A 24586-nucleotide genomic window follows, 5' to 3' on the forward strand; every position below is an offset into this window, starting at 1 on the left:
CATTCTTCCTGCCTCTCTGATTGGTCAACGGTAGGTGACGTATAGATCACATGACGTACTAGCAGGGACAGAGTATCGGCCATGTTTCTTTTGGGGCCTGGAGCCATTACCTAGAGATGTCAGATCCCAAACTGTGGACAGATCACTGAGCGATACGTTTATGAGTTTTGAAGTCAGAACATACTGACTCTGTACGGCAAATCAAATCAGGGATAAGAAAACTCCAGCTTGCCCTTTACAAAGATGGCAGCTCGCTTTGGTTCCGTCAGACTGCGGTTTGACCACGCCTTCTGACATAATTTCTGCTTTCTGGTTGGACGTTTTCCAAAGTCACGTGACGTTTGGCTTTTTCTCCCTCTTACCGGGTGGTTGACTAGTCCGGGCAGAGCCAGAGCTTTTTTTTTTTACCGCGCAGTGTTGCCAGCCGGGGGAGCGGATATGGTGAGTGAGCGGCCGGGGACGTGGCGGTACCGGGAGCGGAGGGGAAGCTGCTGTCATTGACCGGGGAACGGCCGCCGCAGCCCGCCCTCCTCCCCCTCTCTCATTCCTGGGAGACTCCCTGCACAGGAAACGCAGCCTGAGGGCTGGAAACCTGCTTGACATCAGTTTTCCCTCTTGACACTGAAGCCAGGAAGGGCGGCTTCTTCATCCACCATGGAGGAGCGTGCAAGTTATGCATGCCTGTAGATGGGGTGTAGTACTGCAGGGACCCTGTAGACGGCGCTGCGGTATTCATTTTGCTATAAATTTGTCTATCATCAGTCATTTTTCCAATTCCAGTGAAATATTGTCACCAAAACCCAACAGATGCCTGGCAGACGTGTATTCTGTGAATCAGTGGTAACCTCTGTTATTCCTTTGGGGAATGCATCCCCTTGTCATTGGGGGGTGGATCCCTGTTCTGAGCTTACAGCGTCAGATTGTGTAGGGAAACCCTCTGTTGACAAAGGAAATGGTAGCAACCAGTTGTCAATTGAGTCCTGTACTTCTAGGAGGAATAACAGAGGAACTGCATTGTACAGAGCTCTGAAAAGAATACCCATAATTGTTACTTCATGGGGATTGCAAGTATATGCTAACATTGACATGGAGGAGTATTATCAGGTCCTTTTTATAAGGGACAACTGATCTCTTCTCCCTTATATGAGCTGACCGCAAGGTTGATAGTTTCCATTAACAACAAGTAGGATAATGAGTGCAGCTCTGGAGTATAATACATACAGTTACTGTGGCTCAGTACAGGATAAGTAATGTATGTACACAGTGACTCCACCAGCAGAATAGTGAGTGCTGCTCTGGAGTATAATACAGGATGTAACTCAGGATCAGTACAGGATAAGTAATGTATGTACACAGTGACTGCACCAGCAGAATAGTGAGTGCAGCTCTGGAGTATAATACAGGATGTAACTCAGGATCAGTACAGGATAAGTAATGTATGTACACAGTGACTGCACCAGCAGAATAGTGAGTGCAGCTCTGGAGTATAATACAGGATGTAACTCAGGATCAGTACAGGATAAATAATGTATGTACACAGTGACTTCACCAGCAGAATAGTGAGTGCAGCTCTGGAGTATAATACAGGATGTAACTCAGGATCAGTATAGGATAAGTAATGTATGTACACAGTGACTCGACCAGCAGAATAGTGAGTGCAGCTCTGGAGTATAGTACGGGATCAGTACAGGATAAGTAATGTATGTATTATTCTATGACTATACTATAAATCAGATGAAAATACCTATATCATTTATAGCAATATGTGAAAGTTTCTCAGCGACCAATGATATTGCAGTTTCCCCCTTAGTAATGTACATTTTGGTTTCTTTCCCGGGTTGTACAGAGTGAGTCCCTGGTTGTATGTGAGGTCGATGAGCAACTCGTGGAGAAGCTGAAGAAATTCCGTTTCCGCAAGGAGACCAGCAATGCTGCCATCATCAGTGAGTACACGCTGCCTTACAGAATTGGCGCTGGTGTTTCTGCAGGGTGGGGATCTGAAAGCGGTTTACCTACCTGTCATGTGAATATCCCGGAAGAGTCTAAAATGGGGAAAACTCTTTGAAAGATTTGTCCAGGATTTGAAAAACACGGTGCTTTCTTTCAAAAACAGCGCCACCCCTGTGCACAAGTCGTGTGTGCGGTATTTCAGCGCGGTCCCTCTTACTTCATTGGAGGTGAGCTGCGGTGCCCCGTTCTCCACCGTGTGACATTGACGTGCTGAGCCTGTACTCTCTGCACTGCCTGTTGCCCTTGGGGAAGTGCACCACCTAGTGGTGGCATCAGGAAGGAAGAATTTTATCATGTCACTCCATGACTTTGAAGAGAAGCGGACGATTTGTCCATCTGGATCCGAAACGCGGAGCTCTGACCCCTTTAACCCCTTCTCTCCCTGCACTGTAATAGCACGTTTTGCCATGAAGGTCGTTCCCGCTAGGTGCCGTGCTAATACAGTGCAGTGATGGCTCAGGAGCTGTGGGTGCTGCCTATACCGCTGGCACCCCGGGATAGAAGATAACAGCGGTCTTGGACGTTTAACCCCTTTTATGCTGCAGGTTAGAGAGAGGGAGGACGCCGCAGCCCCTTCCAGAAGCCTATCATTTTGGGTGCCCGGATTCGGACCCCTTTTGATCAGATATTTTTTTTTTTCTTTTCCAATATAAATTTTTATTGATCAATTATATTTAATAGTACATAGGCATGTAATGGATTTCGGTACATACATAATGCATCCATTGATGTTACTCAGTTTCAAAGATTCACATATATAATAGCATGACACGCACGTACATGAGATTTGCCCACAATATTGTCACCATCCATTATTGATAAAACCCGTCATATGAATAGAGTTGACCTACTGTTACCTCACATTAGTCATCTTAATTTTCCAACTTTTACCCCCTCCCCCACCCCCCCTAAACAATGCAGTGTCCCTCCTTCAACACAAGTAAAATAATCATCCTAATCGACCAGTAACCTTCCCAATGATCCTGCTATCTTATTCTTTAGATACCACTCTGAGCTCAAGAAGGGTTTCATAAGGGTTTTCAATTCTGCGTCCGAGTATACTGTTGACATGAAAGCCTTCCATTTTTTAAAGAACGAGCTGATTAATGACCCTCCAGCCTGTTCCACCTCCATTCTTTCCATATCAAAGCACCTCTTGATTTGTATGAATATCTCAGAAGCTGTCGGAACCTGAGATTGCAGCCAATTTCTTAGAAGACAACGCTTTGCCGCCAAAATTGCTATATGTACTACTGGAGCCAAGAGGTTACGATCTGTGGATGAGTGAAAAATAATAAATCCTGGTGTGATTGGAATCGTTATTTTCAGATGTGCCTTGATATGGTGTTTGACCATCTTCCAAAATTGGATGGAGTTTGGACAGGACCAGAGCCCATGAATCATGTCTGACCCCCTAAGGTGACATTTTGGACAAGCGACAATTCTAGATTGGTCTGGGTTTTTCCCCGCACAATTAAAGCCATAGATGGCTTTATGTATTATCCTAAAGTGTGTTTCTCTCCATCCTTCATTCCAAATTGATCTCCTGATCTTTTCTAAACCTGGTATAATTACATTTTCCGCCGATATGGGAGGAAAATCTTTTTTCCAGTGTGCAAAAACAGTATCCGACAACGGTTTTTGTCTAATTTCCCTAAGTTCCATATATAAATCTGAAAGGGATTTTTTAACTTTTCCCTGACCCAATAGCCTGTCCAAGATATTGGGAAGCATTATTGCCGCTGGGGATTGGGTTCTATGTTTAAGGAAACTTACAATTTGCAGATATGCAAACATGTGTTGGGAGTGAGCAAGTCCATACTTGTCCTTGATTTCCAAAAGGGAGTTAAGTCGCCCTTCCTGGCCATTCCAGATATCCCCCATTCTTTTTATTCCCTTTGCTCTCCACTCTCCAAAGTGTTTCGATTCCACTCCTGCTGCAAACTCCGGATGTCCCCAAATAGGCATGAGCTTGGAGAGCAAGAAGGGCAATTTAAGGACTTTACAAACCTCCTTCCAGGTAGCTATGGTATCCCGAACCATGAGACTGCTTTTGATTAGGGGAGGGATGTCAGCCAACCTAGCATGAAGCAGCGCTCCCAAAGACCAGGGCCTGACCAACTGAGACTCCAGTTTACAATTGGAGTAATAGCTAGTGTCAAAGATCCAGTCAATACAGTGTCTCAGTAATCCTGCCAGGTTATATAACCGAAGACATGGAAATGACAGCCCACCTTTTTGTTTTGGTAATTGAAGCTTACGTAAAGCTATTCTGGGCCTCTTACCACCCCATAAAAAGGATCGAAAAGCTGATTCTAGCTTGTTCATGTCTAAATGTTTGAGCAAAAGAGGGATATTTTGCAGATGATAGAGTACCTTCGGGATACTGACCATTTTTAGTAGCTGACATCTCCCCCCCCAATGACAACGGGAACTTTTTCCATCTATCTAAGTCTGCCAGAATAGATTTAATAAGAGGAGGATAATTTAATAAATACAGAGATTCCGGACGTCTTCCTATGTGAATTCCCAGGTATTTTATTGAAGTATTAGCTATACGAATGGGAACGTCTAGCTGGAAAGAAGGAGTATCTTTAGGGCGATTATATAATAAGAGAAGCTCAGATTTTGTAGGATTGGCCTTATAACCCGAAACTGTTCCGAAGTCTTCCAAGAGCTGGAAAACTCGCTTCAAATCCCTCTTGGGATTTTCTAAAAATAATAAAAGATCATCAGCAAAAAGGGCATGTTTTATGGTGATATTCCCAATTTTTATACCTTCTATGTCATTGGTCTGAGCTAATTTCCGTGAGAGTGGTTCAATGGCTAGGTTAAATAGCAGGGGGAATAGCGGACACCCCTGCCTAGTTCCTTTACGCAGAGCAAAGGGAGGAAAAACAAAACCCGGAGTGTGGACTCTGGCCTTCGGGCCACTATACAAGGCATTTAAGTATTGACGAAAAGGGCCAGTTATTCCCATGCTTTCCATCACGCTGCCCATCCATCCCCAGTCAACGTTATCGAAAGCTTTTTCAGCATCTATTGCTACCATTGCTGGGGATGGATGTGCCCCTGGATGCATTTTTATCTCGTCTAGGATCCCTAACACCTTGCGAATATTAGTGACCCCTGACCTGCCTTGGACAAATCCCACCTGACTGGAGGAAATTAGTTTAGGAAGTATAGACGCTAGCCTATCTGCCAGGATCTTTGACGCTAATTTCAGATCCACATTAATGAGCGATATTGGACGATATGAGGAAGCCAGGGTGGGGTCCTTGCCTGGTTTTGGCAGTACTTTGATATGGGCCGTATTTGTACATGTCGGAATGATTTTCCCCTGCATATAACCGGTGAAAATGCTCGAAAGAGTGGGGGCTATGTCCGGGGCTAATAGGCGATAAAATTCTCCTGTGAACCCGTCCGGGCCCGGTGCTTTCCCCAAGGTGAGAGATTTAATCGTCCGTATCACATCTTCCGTAGATATAGGAGAATTAAGCATGGACCTATCTTCCTCCGTTATTTTTGAAAGCCTGACTTCTCCTAGCCATTCCTGAACTCCTCTATTCTGGCACCCTGGAGTATCATATAGTTTGGCATAAAAATCCTGTAGAATCCCATTTATCTCCTTGGGATGTGAGCATATTTTGCCTGCGCTATCTAGAAGACTATGTATGGGAGTCTGCCCCCTCTGTCCCGCAGCTAATCTAGCTAGAAGCTTACCCGCTTTGTTTCCGAATCTAAATAAATGTGCCTCCCACCTAGACTGCGTTAACTGTTCCCATTGGAGAAGCCATGACTCATATATCTGTTTTGCTTTGCGCCATTTTTGCTGCAAAATTGGATTGGGATTGCTCTGAAAAGCTGAGTACGCTGATCTCAATTCATCGCTGAATTGCATTAGTTTTGTTCTAGTTGTGCGCTTTTTTCTATACATATACGCCATGACCTTTCCCCTGATCACCGCCTTTCCCGCATCCCACAACAGCTGGGGGTCCAAGGTCTCCTTATTATCCTGCTGGTATTCCATCCACCAACCATGGAGCATGTCACAGAAATTCTCATCTTTCACTAAACACGTTGGGAACCTCCACAAAAAATCTGTTCCTCTCGGTATTCCATCTTGGAATAGAATCGTGACAGGTGCATGATCAGAGATCACCATATCTTCGATTCTTGGTTCTGTGAAACGCCCCATGGAGTCCCTGTCAGTCAAAATGTAGTCGATACGCGACCATGACTTATGGGCTGCAGAAAAAAAAGTGAACTCTCTCCCTTCAGGGTGAGCCAGACGCCAGGTATCTGCAAGGTTCGTATCAGCCAGAAGTCGCGCTAAGTGTACATCTTCCCCTCCTCTCCTACTGGGCAAACTTAGATCTCTTTTCCTATCTTCCACTTGATTAACTACGGTATTCATATCTCCACCTACTACTCTTAGTGCTACAGGATCTTTAGATATTCTTTGTTTCAGGGCATCAAAAAATGCTGTATCCGACTCATTTGGCCCATATATATTATAGATGCTTAAGTCTCCCTTCACTGAAGTAAGATGCAGGTGCGACACTCGCCCTCTCTCATCCTGCTCATGATCTAGTACTGTATAGGGTAAGCCTTTTTTCAATAAAGTGAGGACCCCTGCCTTTTTCTCTTTGGCCTCCGACCCAAATACCTCCCCCACCCACAACTTCCTCATGCGATAGAAATCCTGAGCTGCCAGATGCGTCTCTTGTAGAAGCGCTATGTCCGCTCCTAATCTTGATCAGATATTGACAACCTATCCTGCTTTACGTTCTTGAGATTGGAGCAGGTCCCGAATTTGGAATCCACACCTATCAGACCTTTATCCTATCAATATGCCATAAATGTTCCAGATGGGGAATACCCCTTTAAGAAACTCTGACAACTTTATTCCCTGTCCTCTGTGTAATTGTCAGCTTTGCCGGGAACGTTCCTTTTAATAAAGTCTAGGAAATAGTTAAAGCGAGAAGATAAAGTCACCTGTAAGATCCGAAGGGAAGTCTAGTATTGGTCGCTCACTTCATTTACCAGTTAGAGCTGTTTCCCGGAAAGTTGGGTGACGGCACACACAGAGGTTGTCACCCTAGAGTCCTGCCCTGCTATACCGGAGTATCAGAAGTATCACTGTATAGGATTCTAGGAAATCTGGGTGACAACCCCTATGGGAGCTATAATGGCAATCATAATCCCTTTAACCCAGCTTTCCCAGGAACAGATATAACTGGAAAGCAAATGAAAAATTGCACTTTTTACGCTGGATTTTTTTTTTTATCTAGAGAATAAATGCTCAAGATGTACGAGGTATCTGTGTCGACTCGTTTGGCCCTGTAATCAGATTTTTGGGAAGTTTGCAGCTGCCATGGTGACGACACGGAGGGGCTGCGTTGCTTGTAACGGGAGAACAGATAATTGAATAGTGCTCACTTATTACATTATGGCGATATGCAAATGAGCCGATAAAAATACCACGGATCTTGCTAACAGGATCGGTAACTGTCTGCCTTATCACCGTGACTATGGGCAGCAGCATCTCATCTACGTTGCTTTTCGATAAAGATAAATATTACTATGCAAATTATATAAATGAAAGGGCTATTCCAGGAACTCCCGTGGGTGGCAGCCACAGTTGCGGCAATGCTATCTGATAATAAATAGATAAAGTATATTATTTAACTGCATGTTATTGACCTTCGGTTTATTTATCCCAGTTCTTGAATAGAATTACAAAACTACAGTTATTTGTGACACCCACCGAAGTAGTGCGGCAGGGGAAGGAGAAAAAAAACGTAGTGGGATGTAGCTGTGCATATCGACTTTTAAAGGGGTTGATCACCCCTGGGGACCTTTTCTACAGACCCCCCTCCCCAGCGTGGCCGGCGCCGCGGTGGTAATCATACTTCATTGATCATCACCGCTGGTTTCCTGCTCTATTGTTGCTCTGCTGGATTTGCAGGTCTCGGGTGTCCCTGAGTCAACATCAGGTTTCATGCGGGTCACGTGACTTGTCACCTACGCATCATGTGACCAAGTGACATGACGCATGGGTGACACATGATGTATCATCACTAAAGGACCACCGGAGCGGCGCTGGATTGGCAGGGGATTTAATGGGCGAGTAGTGGTTACCTTTTATTTTATACCATTTCCTGGTATTAAAGGGGTCCTCTCACTTCAGCAAATAGCATTTATTATGTAGAGAAAGTTAATACAAGGCACTTACTAATATATTGTGATTGTACATATTGCCTCCTTTGGTGGCTGGATTCATTTTTCCATTACATTATACACGGCTTGTTTCCATGGTTATGACCACCCTGCAATCCATCAACGGTGGTCGTGCTTGCACACTATAGGGAAAAAGCATCGGCCTCCCTGGTGGCCAGGACCATGGGAGCGCACATAGGCTGGTGCTTTTTCCTCTATTGTCCAAGCACGTCCACCGCTGATGGATTGCAGGGTGGTCATAACCATGGAAACAAGCCGTGTATAATGTGATGGAAAAATTAATCCAGCCAGCAAAGGAGGCAATATGGAGAATATCAATATATTAGTAAATGGCTCATATTAACTTTCTCTCCATAATAAATGCTATTTGCCGAAGTGACACAACCCCTTTAATAGGCAACCTCCTTAGAACCGCAAACAACCCCGAAATATAAACTTAGAATAACATCACATTCTACTCTTCTCTCTCTCTATATATATATATATATATATATATATATATATATATATATATATATATATATATATATAGAAGACAAAAAAATCGGACTGCACTCCAAGCATCTCTTCAAGAAAGTTTAGTTTTTATTCACCCATAAGGTGGCAAAGCGACGTTTCGGCTCAAGCATGAGCCTTTCTCAAGCATTGGTGAACAGTTCAACACTGTTCACCAATGCTTGAGAAAGGCTCATGCTTGAGCCGAAACGTCGCTTTGCCACCTTATGGGTGAATAAAAACTAAACTTTCTTGAAGAGATGCTTGGAGTGCAGTCCGATTTTTTTGTCTTCTAAAGTGGGTAAGCACCTTTTACCATACTTGGACATTGCACCCGTCTATTTTTCCACACTATCCAGGGTGGTGCTGCCAGTGGTTTTTTTTTTTTTTTTTTTTGCTATATATATATATATATATATATATATATATATATATATATATATATATATATATTTTTTTTTTTTTTTTCAGGAATTAGACCCCTGCTGCATTGTAAAAACACCACCCGGTGCTTTACACCCATAGGCGCCTTCATGCAATTTTGCATTAAAAGCACAATATTTTGTAACAAAAACGCATAAAAATTCTTATTTGTGGCTAAAAGCCTGACCCGAGCAGAGCTTGAGGCGCAAAACTCCCCAAAATAAAGGTTCAGGATCTGCACAGTTCAACGTTAATTGAACTGATTAGACCAAAAATCTCTATGATCAAGAGACCAGAGTCAATAACTGTTCTGATTTTCCTGTATCGCTTCCTTTCCTGGGATCACTGGAGGCTGTGCAGGCTCAGAGTTCATACTAAAAAGCTTTGACTGGTAAAGGGGGTAGGGATCGACCGATATTGATTTTTTTTTTTTTAGGGCCGATGCCAATACCGATAATCTGGGAACTTTCAGGCCGATAGCCGATAATTTATACCGATATTAAGTGAATTTTCATTTTTGAAAAAAAAAACAATTCCTACACAAATCTGCTGAAAATGAATATGTTTATTGTTAACGTGTATTTTTTTTTTTTTTTTAAATCTTTTTTATTTATAATTAATATTTTGGTGTTGTGTTTTTTCTTCTTTTTTTTTTTTTGTATTTTTTTTTTTACTATTAGCCCCCTTAGGGACTAGAACCCTTGTCCTATTCACCTCACACTGTCCCTGCTGCCCTGTGCTTTGTGCACACAGCAGCAGGGAGCTGACTATTTCAGCCAGGGCTTCAATAGCGTCCTGGCTGCCATGGTAACCGATCGAATCCCCAGGCTTACACTGCTGGGGCTCCGATCGGAACTTCCACGGAGGGGGAGAGGGGACCCTGTGGCCACTGCCACCAATGATTAATACTGGGGAGCTTGGGAGGGGTGGTGGCGCACTGCGCCACCAATGATTAATACGGGGTTGGGGGGGGCGCACTGCGCCACCAATGAAGATAACTCTCTCATTAATTCATATACAGGAGGTGGGAGCTGGCTTCAGAATCACATAGCCGGCTCCCGACCTCGATGAGCCGCAGCTGCGATTCGTGGCAGTTAACCCCTCAGGTGTGGCACCTGAGGGGTTAACTACCGCAGATCGCAGCTACTTGTCATAGAGGTCGGGAGCCGGCTATGTGATTCTGCAGCCAGCTCCCGCCTCTTGTATATGAATGAATGAGAGTTATCTTCATTGGTGGCGCAGTGGCCACAGCCCCTCTTGTCCTCCCTCCTCTCATTAGTGGCAGCACAGGGGGGAGGGAGACACTGCTTCCTTCTCCCCTGTGCTGCTGAGGGAACACGGAGAGCGCTGACAGCAGCGCGATCCTTGTTCCCCATACGTTATCGGTATATCTGCAAAATAGATGCCGATAACGTTCAAAATCCTGAATATCGGACGATAATATCGGTAAAACCGATAATCGGTCGATCCCTAAAAGGGGGTGATGACATGAAGAAAAGTTCCTGAGTCTCCTTTCTAGGTTCACTAGAGGCTGTACGGGGACAGAGATAAACATAACAGGCTGCGATTGATAAATTGAAGGGGGTGATGACACAAAGCGTAGCTCCTGTATCCCTCCTGGGGGTCACTGGTGGCTGTACAGGGGGAGAGGTGACAGTAACAAGCTGTGATTGATAAAGGGGGTGATGACACGAAGCATAGCTCCTGAGGTCCCTGGAGGCTGTACAGGGACACGGATGAGGGCAATTTGAAAGATGTCAAGACGTGTGTCATTGGCAGTGAGGTAGTTATAAGGTAGGACCCCTTTAAGGTCTGTGGACACCTGGGTGACATCCCATATTAATTGCAGATTGTGATATATACTTTATTTTTTTCTTCCTCTAGTGAAAATTGACAAAGACAGGCGTCTGGTTGTCTTAGAAGAAGAACACGAGGTGAGTACCATGGGGGGGGGTGGGGGGGGGGTTGTTCCGTACGTCATGGAAATATACTCACACCAGACCCGACCTGCGCAAAATGTTCACATTAAATGACCTGATCCTCTAAGGCAATGGTCTCACGTCTCCAGCTGTTGCTGAACTACAACTTCCAGCATGCCCGGTAAGACGGGATCTGCTAGGGCATGCTGGGATTTGTAGTTTAGCAACATCTGATAGTAGTTGGTGACCCTTATGCCGAAGGGGATAGCTACAGTACAGACTGTATATACCATCTCTGCCCCGATATATCACATGTGTGGGCAGAGCGGCTCTGGCACGTACACCGCTCCCGGCTGTATGGAAAGAACACTGTGATTAAATTACTGTAACCTGCCCGGAGAGTCCCCGGGGCCGATCCTGCTCTGCAGTTACCGCTCTCAGAGGTGCTGCTCTGTTAATTGCTTCTTCTCCTTTCTTGTTAACAGGGTATTTCTCCAGATGAACTCAAGGATGAACTTCCAGAGAGACAGCCCAGATATCCTTTCATGTATGGCTGATGGCCGCATGCTCACAGACGCGATGCTGCATCACCGCCTTAAAGGGGATATGCTATGATTAATGCAAAAAAAACAAAAATCTGACGTCCTATAGTTCATGACTCTTCCTAACAAAGCCAGAACCAGCCCTGGACCTCATATGGATCCAGAGATATCCCCATCCATTACTCCAGTTGCTCTGCTAGATTTATATCAAGCTAGTAGCTCAGGGGGCGTGTCTTGCCGGCTGCAGCTCAGGGGGCGTGTCTTGCCGGCGGCAGCTCAGGGGGCCGTGTCTTGCCGGCGGCAGCTCAGGGGGCCGTGTCTTGCCGGCGGCAGCTCAGGGGGCCGTGTCTTGCCGGCGGCAGCTCAGGGGGCCGTGTCTTGCCGGCGGCAGCTCAGGGGGCCGTGTCTTGCCGGCGGCAGCTCAGGGGGCCGTGTCTTGCCGGCGGCAGCTCAGGGGGCCGTGTCTTGCCGGCGGCAGCTCAGGGGGCCGTGTCTTGCCGGCGGCAGCTCAGGGGGCCGTGTCTTGCCGGCGGCAGCTCAGGGGGCCGTGTCTTGCCGGCGGCAGCTCAGGGGGCCGTGTCTTGCCGGCGGCAGCTCAGGGGGCCGTGTCTTGCCGGCGGCAGCTCAGGGGGCCGTGTCTTGCCGGCGGCAGCTCAGGGGGCCGTGTCTTGCCGGCGGCAGCTCAGGGGGCGTCTGCAGTTCTCTCCTTATCACACTTCAGGATGGAACTGAGCATCTAAGTCCACCTAATCCCTCATTTACACATCAGTGATTGTGAGCCAAAACCAGGATCGGAGCCTCCACAGACATAAGATATAAGGGAAAGACCTGCCCCTGTTCTGTGTTTAGAGCCGCACCTGGTTTGGGCTCAAAATCACTGACCGAACACTGACTGTTCTTTTTCTTATTTCTCTGTCCATCTCACTTATGCCTTGTTCACACAAACAGCAGGTGGCGCTATACTGTGACATTTTATTGAATAACTCATTACAAAAATCAGAAACTAAGATATTGATGACTTATCAATAGGATAGGACATCAGTATCAGATCGGTGGGAGGGGGTGTTTGAAATCCGGCCTCCCTACCGCACACAGGTTCCGGAAGTAAACAGAGTATGGAGTGGTAACACCACAGCGCCCTACACTGTGTACTGGTCATTCTTGGGTACTGCAGCTGATACTGAGCTTCACTACCTGAGAACACCTAGTAAACAGTGCAGGGAGCTGTGGTGGGTGTCGGACCACCACCAATCGGATATTGATGACTGTCCTGTGATTAGGTCATTAATATGTCTGTCCCAGTAAACCTCTTTATTGAGCTCAGCTATGGCCCTAGACTGCTGATTCATGACTGTGTGGCGTTATCTTCCTGCAGTGATCTTTGTTCGCTGAGGTCAGAGTGCGAACAGGAAGCTACATGCAACAACCTCGCCTCAGGTGTAGCTTCCTGACTGCCAGCAGAGGGCGCAGTTCAGGAGTGTGAAGGAATTAAAGGGGTCTTCTGATATTAGAAACTCTTGGTTTATTGCTTGTATATGACCAGCCAGTATTGGGAATCAAGGGGGATGCAGTGTTGGTTTAGGCTACTTTCACATTTGCGCTTTGTGTTCCGGTTTTGAGATCCAGCAGAGGATCTCAAAACCAGAGCCAAAGGCTTCCGTTCGATGTAATACATCAGGATGCGGTTGTGTGAAATCGAAACGGAACAAACCGGATCACCCGGCACCATTGACGTACATTGTTTTTAGTGCCTGATCCGGTTTGGTCCGTTTCGTAGACCGGACACGAAACTGCGCCGGGTCACAAAACGGAACACAATGCATCCTGATCTGTTTTGTCCCCATTGACAATGTATGGGGACAAAACAGAAGCTTTTTGCTCCGATTCTGAGAGCCTCAAAACCGGAATACAAAACGCGGATGTGAAAGTGGCGCCTTCACAGCAGCGCTCCCTTCTTTGCAGAGAAATGCTGCACAGTCCCATTCCCTGAACAGGGGATAGACAGGAGCAACGCTGTGAAGGGGCCACAGCTCCACACCAGGGCTTTGTCCCTTAGGCTCTGAGGATTGATGGGGGGGTACCTGTCAGAAAGGGATGACCGTAGCGATATCTGTTTCCTTAGCTTGGCCTCACGTTCATAGTGTACAGTTACAAGTACCAGCACGATGATGGGAGAGTGTCGTATCCGCTGTGTTTTATTTTCTCCAGCCCTGTAGGTGAGTACATCTCAGAAGTGCAGCGTGACTGACATGGTTCCACGCCGCTTCACCGGTGAAATTAGACATGATCTGCATAATCATTAGGCGGCCGGTCCTTCTCCCGCAGGTGGCATCTGTGGCCATGACCACTGCTAGCCAAAAATGGCTGACAAGTCACGTGAAAGATATAGCATCCCATTAGTTCTGAGCCCAGAGTCGGAGATGGTGGTACATGGTGTCACCACCGCCTTTTCACTTTCTTTGCTGTAAGCACAGAGAACATCCAGGTTTCAGTGGCGTCATGGCTGACAGTCTGGTTGCTAGGGATGCACTGCATAACAACCACCACTTTTCCATGGGGATGTCATGCAGCACGTCTCTAGCAACCAGCCTGGCTCCGATTAATCAAGTGCTTGTGCGGAATGAGAAAAACATGGCTGCTTTCCTCCACAACCAGCGCCACATCTGTCAATGGGTTGCATCTGGTATTGCAGCTGGGCTCCATTGTAGTGAATGGGACTGAGCTGCAATGCCACAAAGAACCTGTCGATATGTGTGGTGCGGCGTTTCTGGGAGAAAGCAGCCATGTTTTTTCTAATCCTTTTACCCACAGGATAAGGGATAAGTGTCACAAGAACAGGAGCCCCTGCTCCCCATTTGAATGGAGCCACAGACTGGCATGAGTGCCCAATTCTCCGCTCAGCCCTTGGATACTGCCTTTAAAGGGCTTTCCCAGATTCTTAGAATGTATTCCCCTCAATGATCAGTTGATCACAGCACATCCAGTTGTTCTGAGCATTTCCTCTGCAGCCAAAACTGTTATGTCGCCCACTGGGTGATCACGTAATGCATGGCTGCATCAAGTACACCAAAGTGGGGGATGCCCTCTGCCCTGGCTTATGGAGGGTGGTCCCCTGCTTGACATCCATATGCACTCTTAGGGTAATCCGCTTTCTGCAGTTCCTTTAGGCCCCTTTCACACGGGTGAGTATTCCGCGCGGATGCGATGCGTGAGGTGAACGCATTGCACCCGCACTGAATACCGACCCATTCATTTCTATGGGGCTGTTCACATGAGCGGTGATTTTCACGCATCACTTGTGCTTTGCGTGAAAATCGCAGCATGCTCTATATTCTGCGTTTTTCACGCAACGCAGGCCCCATAGAAATGAATGGGGTTGCGTGAAAATCGCAAGCAAGTGCGGATGCGGTGCGATTTTCACGCACGGTTGCTAGGAGACGATCGGGATGGAGACCCGATCATTATTATTTTCCCTTATAACATGGTTATAAGGGAAAATAATAGCATTCTGAATACAGAATGCATAGTAAAATAGCGCTGGAGGGGTTAAAAAAATAAATAAAAAAATTTAACTCACCTTAGTCCACTTGATCGCGGCCCGGCATCTCCTTCTGTCTCCTTTGCTGAACAGGACCTGTGGTGAGCATTAAATACAGGTAAAGGACCTTTGGTGACGTCACTCCGGTCATCACATGGTACGTCACATGATCTTTTACCATGGTCATGCATCATGTGATGACCGGAGTGACATCACCAAAGGTCCTTTACCTGTATTTAATGCTCACCACAGGTCCTGTTCAGCAAAGGAGACAGAAGGAGATGCCGAGCTACGCGATCAAGTGGACTAAGGTGAGTTAAATTATTATTATTTTTTTAACCCCTCCAGCGCTATTGTGCTATGTATTCTGTATTCAGAATGCTATTATTTTCCCTTATAACCATGTTATAAGGGAAAATAATACAATCTACAGAACACCGATCCCAAGCCCGAACTTCTGTGAAGAAGTTCGGGTTTGGGTACCAAACATGCGCGATTTTTCTCACGCGAGTGCAAAACGCATTACAATGTTTTGCACTCGCACGGAAAAATCGCAGGTGTTCCTGCAACGCACCCGCACATTTTCCCGCAACGCCTGTGTGAACCCAGCCTTATAGAATCACGTGTGTGTCATATTTTTGTCACTTTTAGTACCTCGTAGTATTCTAATTAAAGGGGTATTCCAGCTACTGATGACCTGTCCCCCATTTAGGTCATCAGTATCAGAACGGTGGGGGTCCGACACCCAACAACCCCACCCGATCAGCTGCTTATTCAGGACCTAAACGGCATACGGCTTAGAAGCAGAAGGCTCTGCCCATTGAGTAGTGGCCGTACCTGGGTACTGTAGCTCGGCTCCCACTCAGGAGCTCAGCTGCATTACCCCGTCATGGAGACTACACCATAGACATCACCTTCTGCTTCTGGCTCCGTCCACTGCTTCGTTTCCAGTGCTGGCAGCTGATTGGAGGAGTTGTCGGATCTCCATTGATCCGATTCTGAAACTGAGGATAGGTCACCTGTATTAAAATGCTGGAATACCCCTTTATCCAAGTTCAAATCAAACCCCATTTTTTTTTTTTTGCACTTTCTAGGGTGTAAACCAGAACAGCAGATGATGTACGCCGGGAGCAAAAATAAACTTGTCCAGAAAGCTGAACTCACAAAGGTGAGCTAGTTCTACCATCCGTCCTGTTTGTGCAGAGGTGCTACATACACAAAACGGCAGTTGTTTTATTTATTTTTTAAATTCAAGACCATTAGAAAAATAGCTTCATTTTATCATCTTCGATGCACCGGTTGCAAAACTCTACATCCCCCTTTATGAGCTGCATTACCTCCTGAGTGCAGTAATGTTAGAGGAAACTTAAATGGGGAAAAAAATAATAATAACCTGAATTTTTATTTTTTTTCTCCCTTCCTTTTAAGGTGTTTGAGATCAGAAACACGGAGGACCTCACTGAAGAATGGCTGATCGAGAAGCTGGGTTTTTTCCACTAACCTGTATTTTTTTCTATGTCAGCGAGCCCGAAGTATATTCCCTTTATACTTCTTAATTCTCATTTAGACAAGACGTCCACCCACCCTCCAAGTGTCTGTGCTGCAAAGATGTGCAGGTTTTTTTTTTTTTTTTTTTTCCTTCCTTAATATAAGGCTCCATTCACACGTAATTCTGTCCCGCATTTTGTGCTGCCTGGATCCGCATTTCCCTTCCCGAAAAAAATAGAACATGTCCTATTCTTGTCCTCAATTGCGGACAAGATTAGGCATATTCTATTATAGTGCCGGCGATGTGCGGTCCGCAAAATGCGGAACGCACATTGCCGGTGTCCGTGTTTTGTGGATCCGCAAAACACACACGGATGTGTGAATGGACCCTAAATCTAGTGGGAAAAAGTTAAACGATATCATGCAACACTAAACTGCTTAACTCTTTCACTGCCTAGAGGGCCTACAGAGCCGTGTGCAGTGGAGGACGTAAGCATTGGAATATCTTATCCTGACCGCACTGGACGACAAGCGTTTATTGTTCTGGATTTACTAACAAGTCTACCTGATTTTATTAGAACCATTTATACCTAGCACCAAGGGTATGGACACGTACTGTGACCTGCAGCCGCCATAAAGGGGTTGTCCAACTGCTTAATAGTGATGAACTAGGTCATCAGTATGTGATGGGTGGGGGTCTGACGCCCGGCACCCCCTTCCAATCAGCTGTTTGAAGAGGCAGTGAGCCCCACAGCTTACCAAGCACAGCGCCGTACGTTGTATAGTGGCTGTACTTGGTATTGCAGCTTAGCCCCGTTTACTTGAATGGGACTGAGCTGCGTCTATGCCATGTGACCAATGAACGTGATGTCACTGGCCTAGGAAGAGGCGTCGAACCCCCACGATCAGATCCTGGTGACCAACTTCAGTATAAAAGTTGGAAAACCCTTTTAACACAAACCTCCTATTGTTATTAATGGAATCTGAGCCTTAGTTCACACAGTGTAGATTTTTCTGTGAGCAGACGTCATGGGGGGGGGGAAGACACTTGGTACGTCCATTCCAACTCGAGCATTCTTCGGCAGTGCAAACCACAGCAGACATCCAGCGGTCAGACTCTGGTTTCTGCCACAGGTTCCACAGCGAGAAAAACCTGCTGCCTGATCTTTCCTAAAATCTCCAGTAAATATCAGTCCTTGGGTCGTCCTCTTCTGTCAAGGTCCGTTCAGCCATGATAATAGACAGGTGGGCACGCAGCTTTTCTAGAATCCTAATGATCATGTCTCTTTAGTTATGCCATAACAGCCTGCCCCCATTTCATACATAATTAGGCAGGCTTGCCATTCAGGAGTCTAGTACATCTGGGTGACGACCCCTGAGCTCTAATGGCAGCCATATTGGTTATCATCAAGGTATAGCTACATATTTATCGCTGCACAACTGGGCGGGTTTTCTTCTCAGTAGTCTGGTAAATCGGGGCGACTGCTCTGTTCATCCAGCTGACCTAGAAATGTCTAAAATTGTTGGATAGTGCTTTTAAAATGACAGTGTTTTACCAAAGTGGGGCCTACCTCTGGGGCTCTTATCTCTAGATCAGGGTCCCTGCTGATTCCCTCCGACTGCATGTGGAAGCCCAAGGTGGTCGCAGCTACTGAAACAGCAGAGTGGACTGCGCTATGCTGTTTCGGGTAAAAGGTGGTTGGGGAGGTGGGGCCCATTCTGAGATAGGAATACCCCTTTAAGAGCTTGACAGATGAGAAAAGCTCAAGAAATGATATTTACAAGGAGTGCTTTTACAGGGGTTGTCCAGCCTAACTGATGACAACCCCCATGGTCCAAATATGTGCCCCATACAGAAAAAAGAACACTCGCCTGTCCTTTGTCCCATAGCACCCTGTACCTGGTCGCTTCTGGGCCCTGCAGGACAGTAGTGACGTACCCTCGGAGAAGATTTGACCGCTGAAGCCTTTGATTGGCTGCAGCGGTCATGGGACCTAATCGCTTCCTGGTCTTGCAGGGACTAAATGGGGAGGATGTGTAGGCATGGCAGGACTTGGACCATAGGGGTTGCCTGATCCACGGCTGGACAAGCCCGTTATGGATGGGACCAATCCTTCTACTGTATAACTGTCAATTACTTGTATATTTTCCAGCCATGTATATGTGATCCTGTGGTATGTGGGCATTAAAGACTGCCTTCTCTGCGCTGTCCAATTTTCCCAGCAGTGACACAGGGTGGAAATGATGTCCAGGAGGTCATTGTCCATTGCAACGTCTGATGCATGGTGGCCGCTCACACTCTGGACACTATAGGGAAGCGGCACAGCTGGCTGCGCGGTTTACGGTTTTAGGGAATGTAAGGGAATTTGGACCAGTGACCCGTTGCAAGCATTTCTGACCAATGTTTGTCCATGTAGGGATAAGTGACTGCCGCCGCTTATCTCCATGGAGAACTGTCAGACTGATCTCCTACACAGACATCTTTCAGCAGATCCCAGGATCCACTGAGAATCAGCCCTGGCAGTAGGATGCTCCGTTCTCAGGTGGCCCAAGCAGGGCAGGACTGGACTCTCTAATGTAAACTGAACACTAGTTACTACTAATTTTGATCGAAACTAATTTATTTTATTTTATTGAACGAGCATTAGAATTACCACTAATAATCCGCAATGCAAGTGGCTTGCATGATGAGGCTAAGGGCTTGTGCACACGACCGTATGCCCTCCGAGACATGCGCTCCGTGAGCCGGCCATACGTCCCGGAGCGGCATTGATCGTGCGCACGGGAGTACACAGCATCATAGATTACAATGATGCTGTGCACGTCGGGCTGCCCGTGGAGCTACTTTCCCGCACTCATATGATCATTGTAATCTATGATGCTGTGTACTACTGTGCGCACTATCAATGCCGCTCCGGGACGTATGGCCCACTCACGGATTGTATGTCTCGGAGGGCATACGGTCGTGTGCAGGAGCCCTAAACCTGCATTTACATATATATATATTTTTTTGCATTGGTATTCTTCCGCCCCCTGATGGTGTCACATATGTCAATCCAGTCTCAGGAATCTCCGAAGGCTAGGTTCACCTATGTGACATGAACTCTGGTAGTCTGTTCCGGCAGAGGAGTTTACCATATCCAGCATAGCCGGATACCCCTGCGCACTGCCCGATCCTGATTGATCATAATGGGATACGGCCACTTTCTGGCATAAATGTCACATTTGGCCAGACAAATAAGGCTAGCTTCCCATTAGCTTTAAAATCTTCCTGCAGGCTGTTCCGGCAGAGAAACAACCTGCCGGAGTTCATCATATCCTGAGCACTGCCAGGCCCCTTATGATAATGGGACCCAGCGGGATCCAGTCTATTTTTGGCATTGGTGCCAGGATTCAGCTGGCGGAGCTTGCAATGGTTTTTGTCCGGTTGAATCCCGGCACTAATGCTGGAAATAGCCCAGATCCCTTTATAATCAATGGGGATCCAGCAGTGCGTGGCAGTATTTCTTAAAATCGCATCCACTCTGCCAGTACTGTACTGTATAACGCTGCGGATTTGCGGGCCGAAAAGTTGCAACAGCAAATCCGTGGCGTCTACGCTCTGCGTGAATTTACCCAATATGTCGCATGTTCCAGACGGAGCTCATTTGGCACTTTTTTTTTTTCTTCCCTGTGGGTGAAATGTCAGTTTAGCCTATGAAATCATGCCGTCATATTCCTCCCAGAGCTTGCACTTAGCCCTAGATATCTTATTAGGTAATTTTTGTATCCCCCACCTTTACATTCCTGCAGTCAGCCTGCGCAGCTGTGACGGATCCGCTTCTGAGCAGCCTTGCATGTGGTAATGTTCCTTGGCGCAACAGCATGCATCTGTATCCTACTGACAGATATAATGTGCGCTCTTAACCATGATTAACGCTGTGTCATAATTGCACCGGAAAAAAGGGTTCGGTACTCGGGCCGAGCATGCATGTGTTCTGAATGGGGAGAGGGGAGTAAGCAGCTGCCAGGCTCCTACGGCGGCAGCTCATCTCCTGTTAGAACAAAGGATCGGGCATGCTGAAATTCAACCTCCCGCTCTTTCTTTTCCCCAACCTATGCTGCCAGGGGAGAGTTGGGACAACCCATAAACATCAGAAGGTTGACCGATTCTGCCGAAATCGGGAGGTTCGGACAGCTTTTCCAATGTGTATGGACACTTTTGTGGATCTCCAGCTGTTGGAATGGCTGGAAACAAAACTGAAAAATGTTTAAAAAATAAAAATTCTACATGGTCACATGTATCTAGAGGTTTTTTATTTTTTTAAGAGGACAGGTTGGTTCTTGTTTTAATAAGTAGTAACTATATTCCCTATATTTTTTTATTTATTTTTATTACTTTGCATTGTTGCGTTCCTCTGTCATTCCTCCTGGAAATGTATGAATAAATTGACACCTGCATGTTACCATTCCCCTTGTGAATGGGGCATGTCACTTGGTCAATTCTCATTCTGACAATGTCTAGTCACTGCTGCCCGTGTCAGACTGTGCAGGAACGCACCCCGTTGGGTTCTGCAACTCTTAAGTAAAGGGTATTCCCACTGTAGTTAGTTAAAGGGAATAACCACAGTAGGTACCTGACAGGCGGGTGTTTGGCGGCCAGAATTTCGGAAACATCCAAACGGCCACTTCTCTGCAATAACTCCTGTAGCGGTGAATGGGAGGGGCAGGCCGAATTCGCTCGGTGCACCATGGTTTCTCTGGTCTGCAAGCCACTCCCCCTTTCAGTTGATTGCCAGGGCCAGACGAGATGACAATTGGGACGGCTGGCCCTGTCAATCAGCTGGAGGGGGAGCTAGGGTGCACAAAGTGGCTTGGACCCACCCAGTGTGCACTGTAGGCCTCCTTTTGCATATTAAGAAAAAGCACTGTATCTCTAACTCCCCAAATGGGATAATGCCAGTATCAATGTAATCAGCTCCGCAGCCCCGCTAGACATTGCGCCTGGTTTCTTACTGTTGTTCCTGGCGACATCCCCTTTCATTCATGCAGTTCCAGGAGGAATAACAGAGGAACAACACAATGGAGCACACTAGGAAATGATACTCGGTCATTGTTATTTTATGGGAACTGCAAGTATTTACTGACGGGTGCTTATTAATTGAAAAGCGAATTATCAGTTGCAAGACTACTGAACCCCGAGATGTGGAACAGATGGACTAGTATTGTATCACATAATACACAGTACGGCGCTGCAGCCGCCCTCTGTTCTTATGGCGCCGGCTGCTATCATGTGACATCACTGGAGCTCAGTATCGATTAGGAGCTCGTATAATTATAACGACTCCCCCTGCAGCCTCCTCTGTATATAAAGCACATCAGACACCGTTTTATTTCCTGCCCCGATTTTGGTAACTTCATTTTATTGTGTGAATGTGTTGTTTTTTTTCCTTTTGTGTCCGACCCAATCATTGCCGTTTGTTCTGAACGTCTCCGCTGCTGCCTGTTCACGGTTCTAGGCTTCTCCGCCGATGTGTAGTGCCAGCGTCCCGTGCATTCACGCTCTTGGTTAAATAAATACATTTTGAAATTCGCAAACGACGCCTGTCTTCATTCTGCGCGCAGTGATGGATCGGCCCCGTGACCTCATGTGATACCGGTCACGTCAGAAGCTTTAAAGAGGACCTTTCATCAGAAAATAGTGTGTTAAATTCTTATACGACCTTATGGGGCTGCGCCCACTGACGTCCAGACACTTTTTTTTTTTAAATGGACCCCCCCCCGTTCGGCCGCTACGCTCTCCGTTAGTTTCGTCCCCTCATATGCAAATGAGGCGACGAAGTTATAGTAGGCGTTGTTCTGGTGGGCGCGGTTATGCTCTCCCTGGCAGCGAGCGCATCCAATCGCAGCGCCCCGCTCTTAGCCAGAGATTTTTGCGAGAACTTGAGCTTCTAGACATCCGGACCGAGCGCAATCTTGGAGAGCATAACCACGCCCACCAGAACTTAGAGAACAACGCCTACCATAACTTCGTCGCCTCATTTGCATATGAGGCGACGAAACTAACGGAGAGCGTAGCGGCCGAACGGGGGGGTCCATTTAAAAAAGAAATAATATGGTGAAGGACTTAGTCCCGTCGATTAGAGAGGAGCTGCGAGATGTAATAAGGGAAGAAATTAGATCTGCCATGGCAGAAAATCCTGTAGTTACCCCTGGGACATCTAGCTCTAAACACAGGGATACTAAAATGAGCATCTCCGGGTCATCATCCTCTGACTCAGAACTGGAATCGGATTCAGAGGATCAGGATTCTGAGGTCTCTTCTGGGTCTGATTCAGAATATAAAAACTTCCTTTTTTCCCTCTGAGGACACAAAGGAGTTAGTAAAAGCTATCAGGGCTACTATGGGGCTTTCGGATGAAAAAGTGCAGAGGTCCATCCAGGACCAAATGTATAGCGGTCTAGAACAAAGAAAAAAGAGTGTTTCCGGTCCAAAAACGATGAAACGTCGCCTTCCCTTCTGTGAAGATGAGACCCCATTAACAACTTGCCCCAAAGTTGACGTATCTCTATCCAAACTAGTTAAAGGGGCTAATGCTCTCCCATTCGAAGATATGGGGACTTTAAAAGTACCATGGACAAAAAAGCTGATCAGGTTCTAAAAAAGGTCTGGGATGTTAGCACGGCGCTATTCAAGCCAAATCTGGCGGCCACATTCGTATCGAGATCTTTAAAAAGGTGGCTGTTACAGTTAGAGGTTCTCCTAAAGGAAGGAGACTCTTATGATACACTAAAAGACTCCTTTCCCCTACTAGTGAAAGCTGTCGTTTTCCTGTCGGACTCCACTGCAGAGTCGGTCAGAATGGCAGCTAAGACCTCGGGCCTAGCAGTAGTAGCTAGGAGAGCTCTCTGGTTGAAATCCTGGTCTGGCGATACCAGTTCAAAAATGAGACTTTGTAGTTTACCCTTTCATGGGAACCTACTGTTTGGCCAAGACCTTGAATCTAATTTAGAGAAGGCCTCGGACTCAAAAAAGTCCTTCCCTAAAGATACAAACAAAAGGAAATTTCCCTTTCGGAGAATTAAAAAAGGGAGTTCTTTCCAGGCCAAAAGAACATTAAGGACACTCCTTGGTCAAAAGGGAAAAATCAAAAAAGTGGTAACAGAGGTTTCCTATTTAACCCAAGAAATACAGACTCTACCAAACAATGACGCCAGGGAGGTAGGAGGAAGACTGAAGTTTTTCTTAAAAGAATGGAAAGATATCACAGTAAATCCCTGGGTGTTAAATATTATTTCAAAAGGTTACAACATTACCTTTCGCCTTCCTCCTCCCCCAAACGTATTCAGAATAACCCCCATCCAAAGATCGGCTGTCTTACAGAAAAAATTGGAAGAGGGGATTCGGGATCTTTTGGCCCAAAAGGCCATTATTCGGGTTCCTCTCACAACAGAGGAAAGGTTATTATTCGACTATTTTCCTGGTAAATAATAAACTTAAAAAGATTAAACAAATTCATAAAATACGTCCGGTTCAAAATGGAAGCGATAAGATCTATAATAAACCTGTTAAAAGATGGAGATTTTTTAGCATCAATAGACCTAAAAGATGCTAATTTCCATATTCCGGTTTGCGAAGAATCTCAAAAATTTCTCTGCATAGCGTTTTTTTTTAGGAAAAAAACTGTCATTTCCAGTTTCAGGTACTCCCATTTAGAATTACCTCCGCCCCAAAGGTATTTACCAAGGTAATGCTGGAGGTAGTGGCTCACTTAAGAAGACGAAACATCTTGATATCCCCTTACCTAGACGACCTGTTGATCGTAGGCAATTCAGAGACAGCTCTCGAAAACAATCTGTTTCTGACTTGACAAACACTGTATCGAACAGGATGGCTAATAAACTGGAAAAAGTCAAATCCCTGCCCATCTCAGAGTTTAATCTTCCTG

General features: G+C 46.2%; 1 protein-coding gene across 1 annotated transcript; it reads left to right on the plus strand.

Moving 5' to 3' along the window:
* Positions 1 to 124: 124 nt before the first annotated feature.
* GMFB (glia maturation factor beta) lies at positions 125 to 16795 on the plus strand. Its single transcript, XM_040411939.1, has 7 exons — positions 125 to 441; positions 1847 to 1943; positions 11056 to 11105; positions 11576 to 11625; positions 13766 to 13848; positions 16265 to 16338; positions 16599 to 16795. The coding sequence occupies exons 1-7, from the start codon at positions 439 to 441 to the stop codon at positions 16668 to 16670; spliced, it is 429 nt and encodes a 142-aa protein (XP_040267873.1). The 5' UTR covers positions 125 to 438; the 3' UTR covers positions 16671 to 16795.
* Positions 16796 to 24586: the final 7791 nt, after the last annotated feature.

The sequence above is a fragment of the Bufo bufo genome, chromosome 11 (assembly GCF_905171765.1).
Source record: "Bufo bufo chromosome 11, aBufBuf1.1, whole genome shotgun sequence".
Lineage (NCBI taxonomy): Eukaryota > Metazoa > Chordata > Amphibia > Anura > Bufonidae > Bufo > Bufo bufo.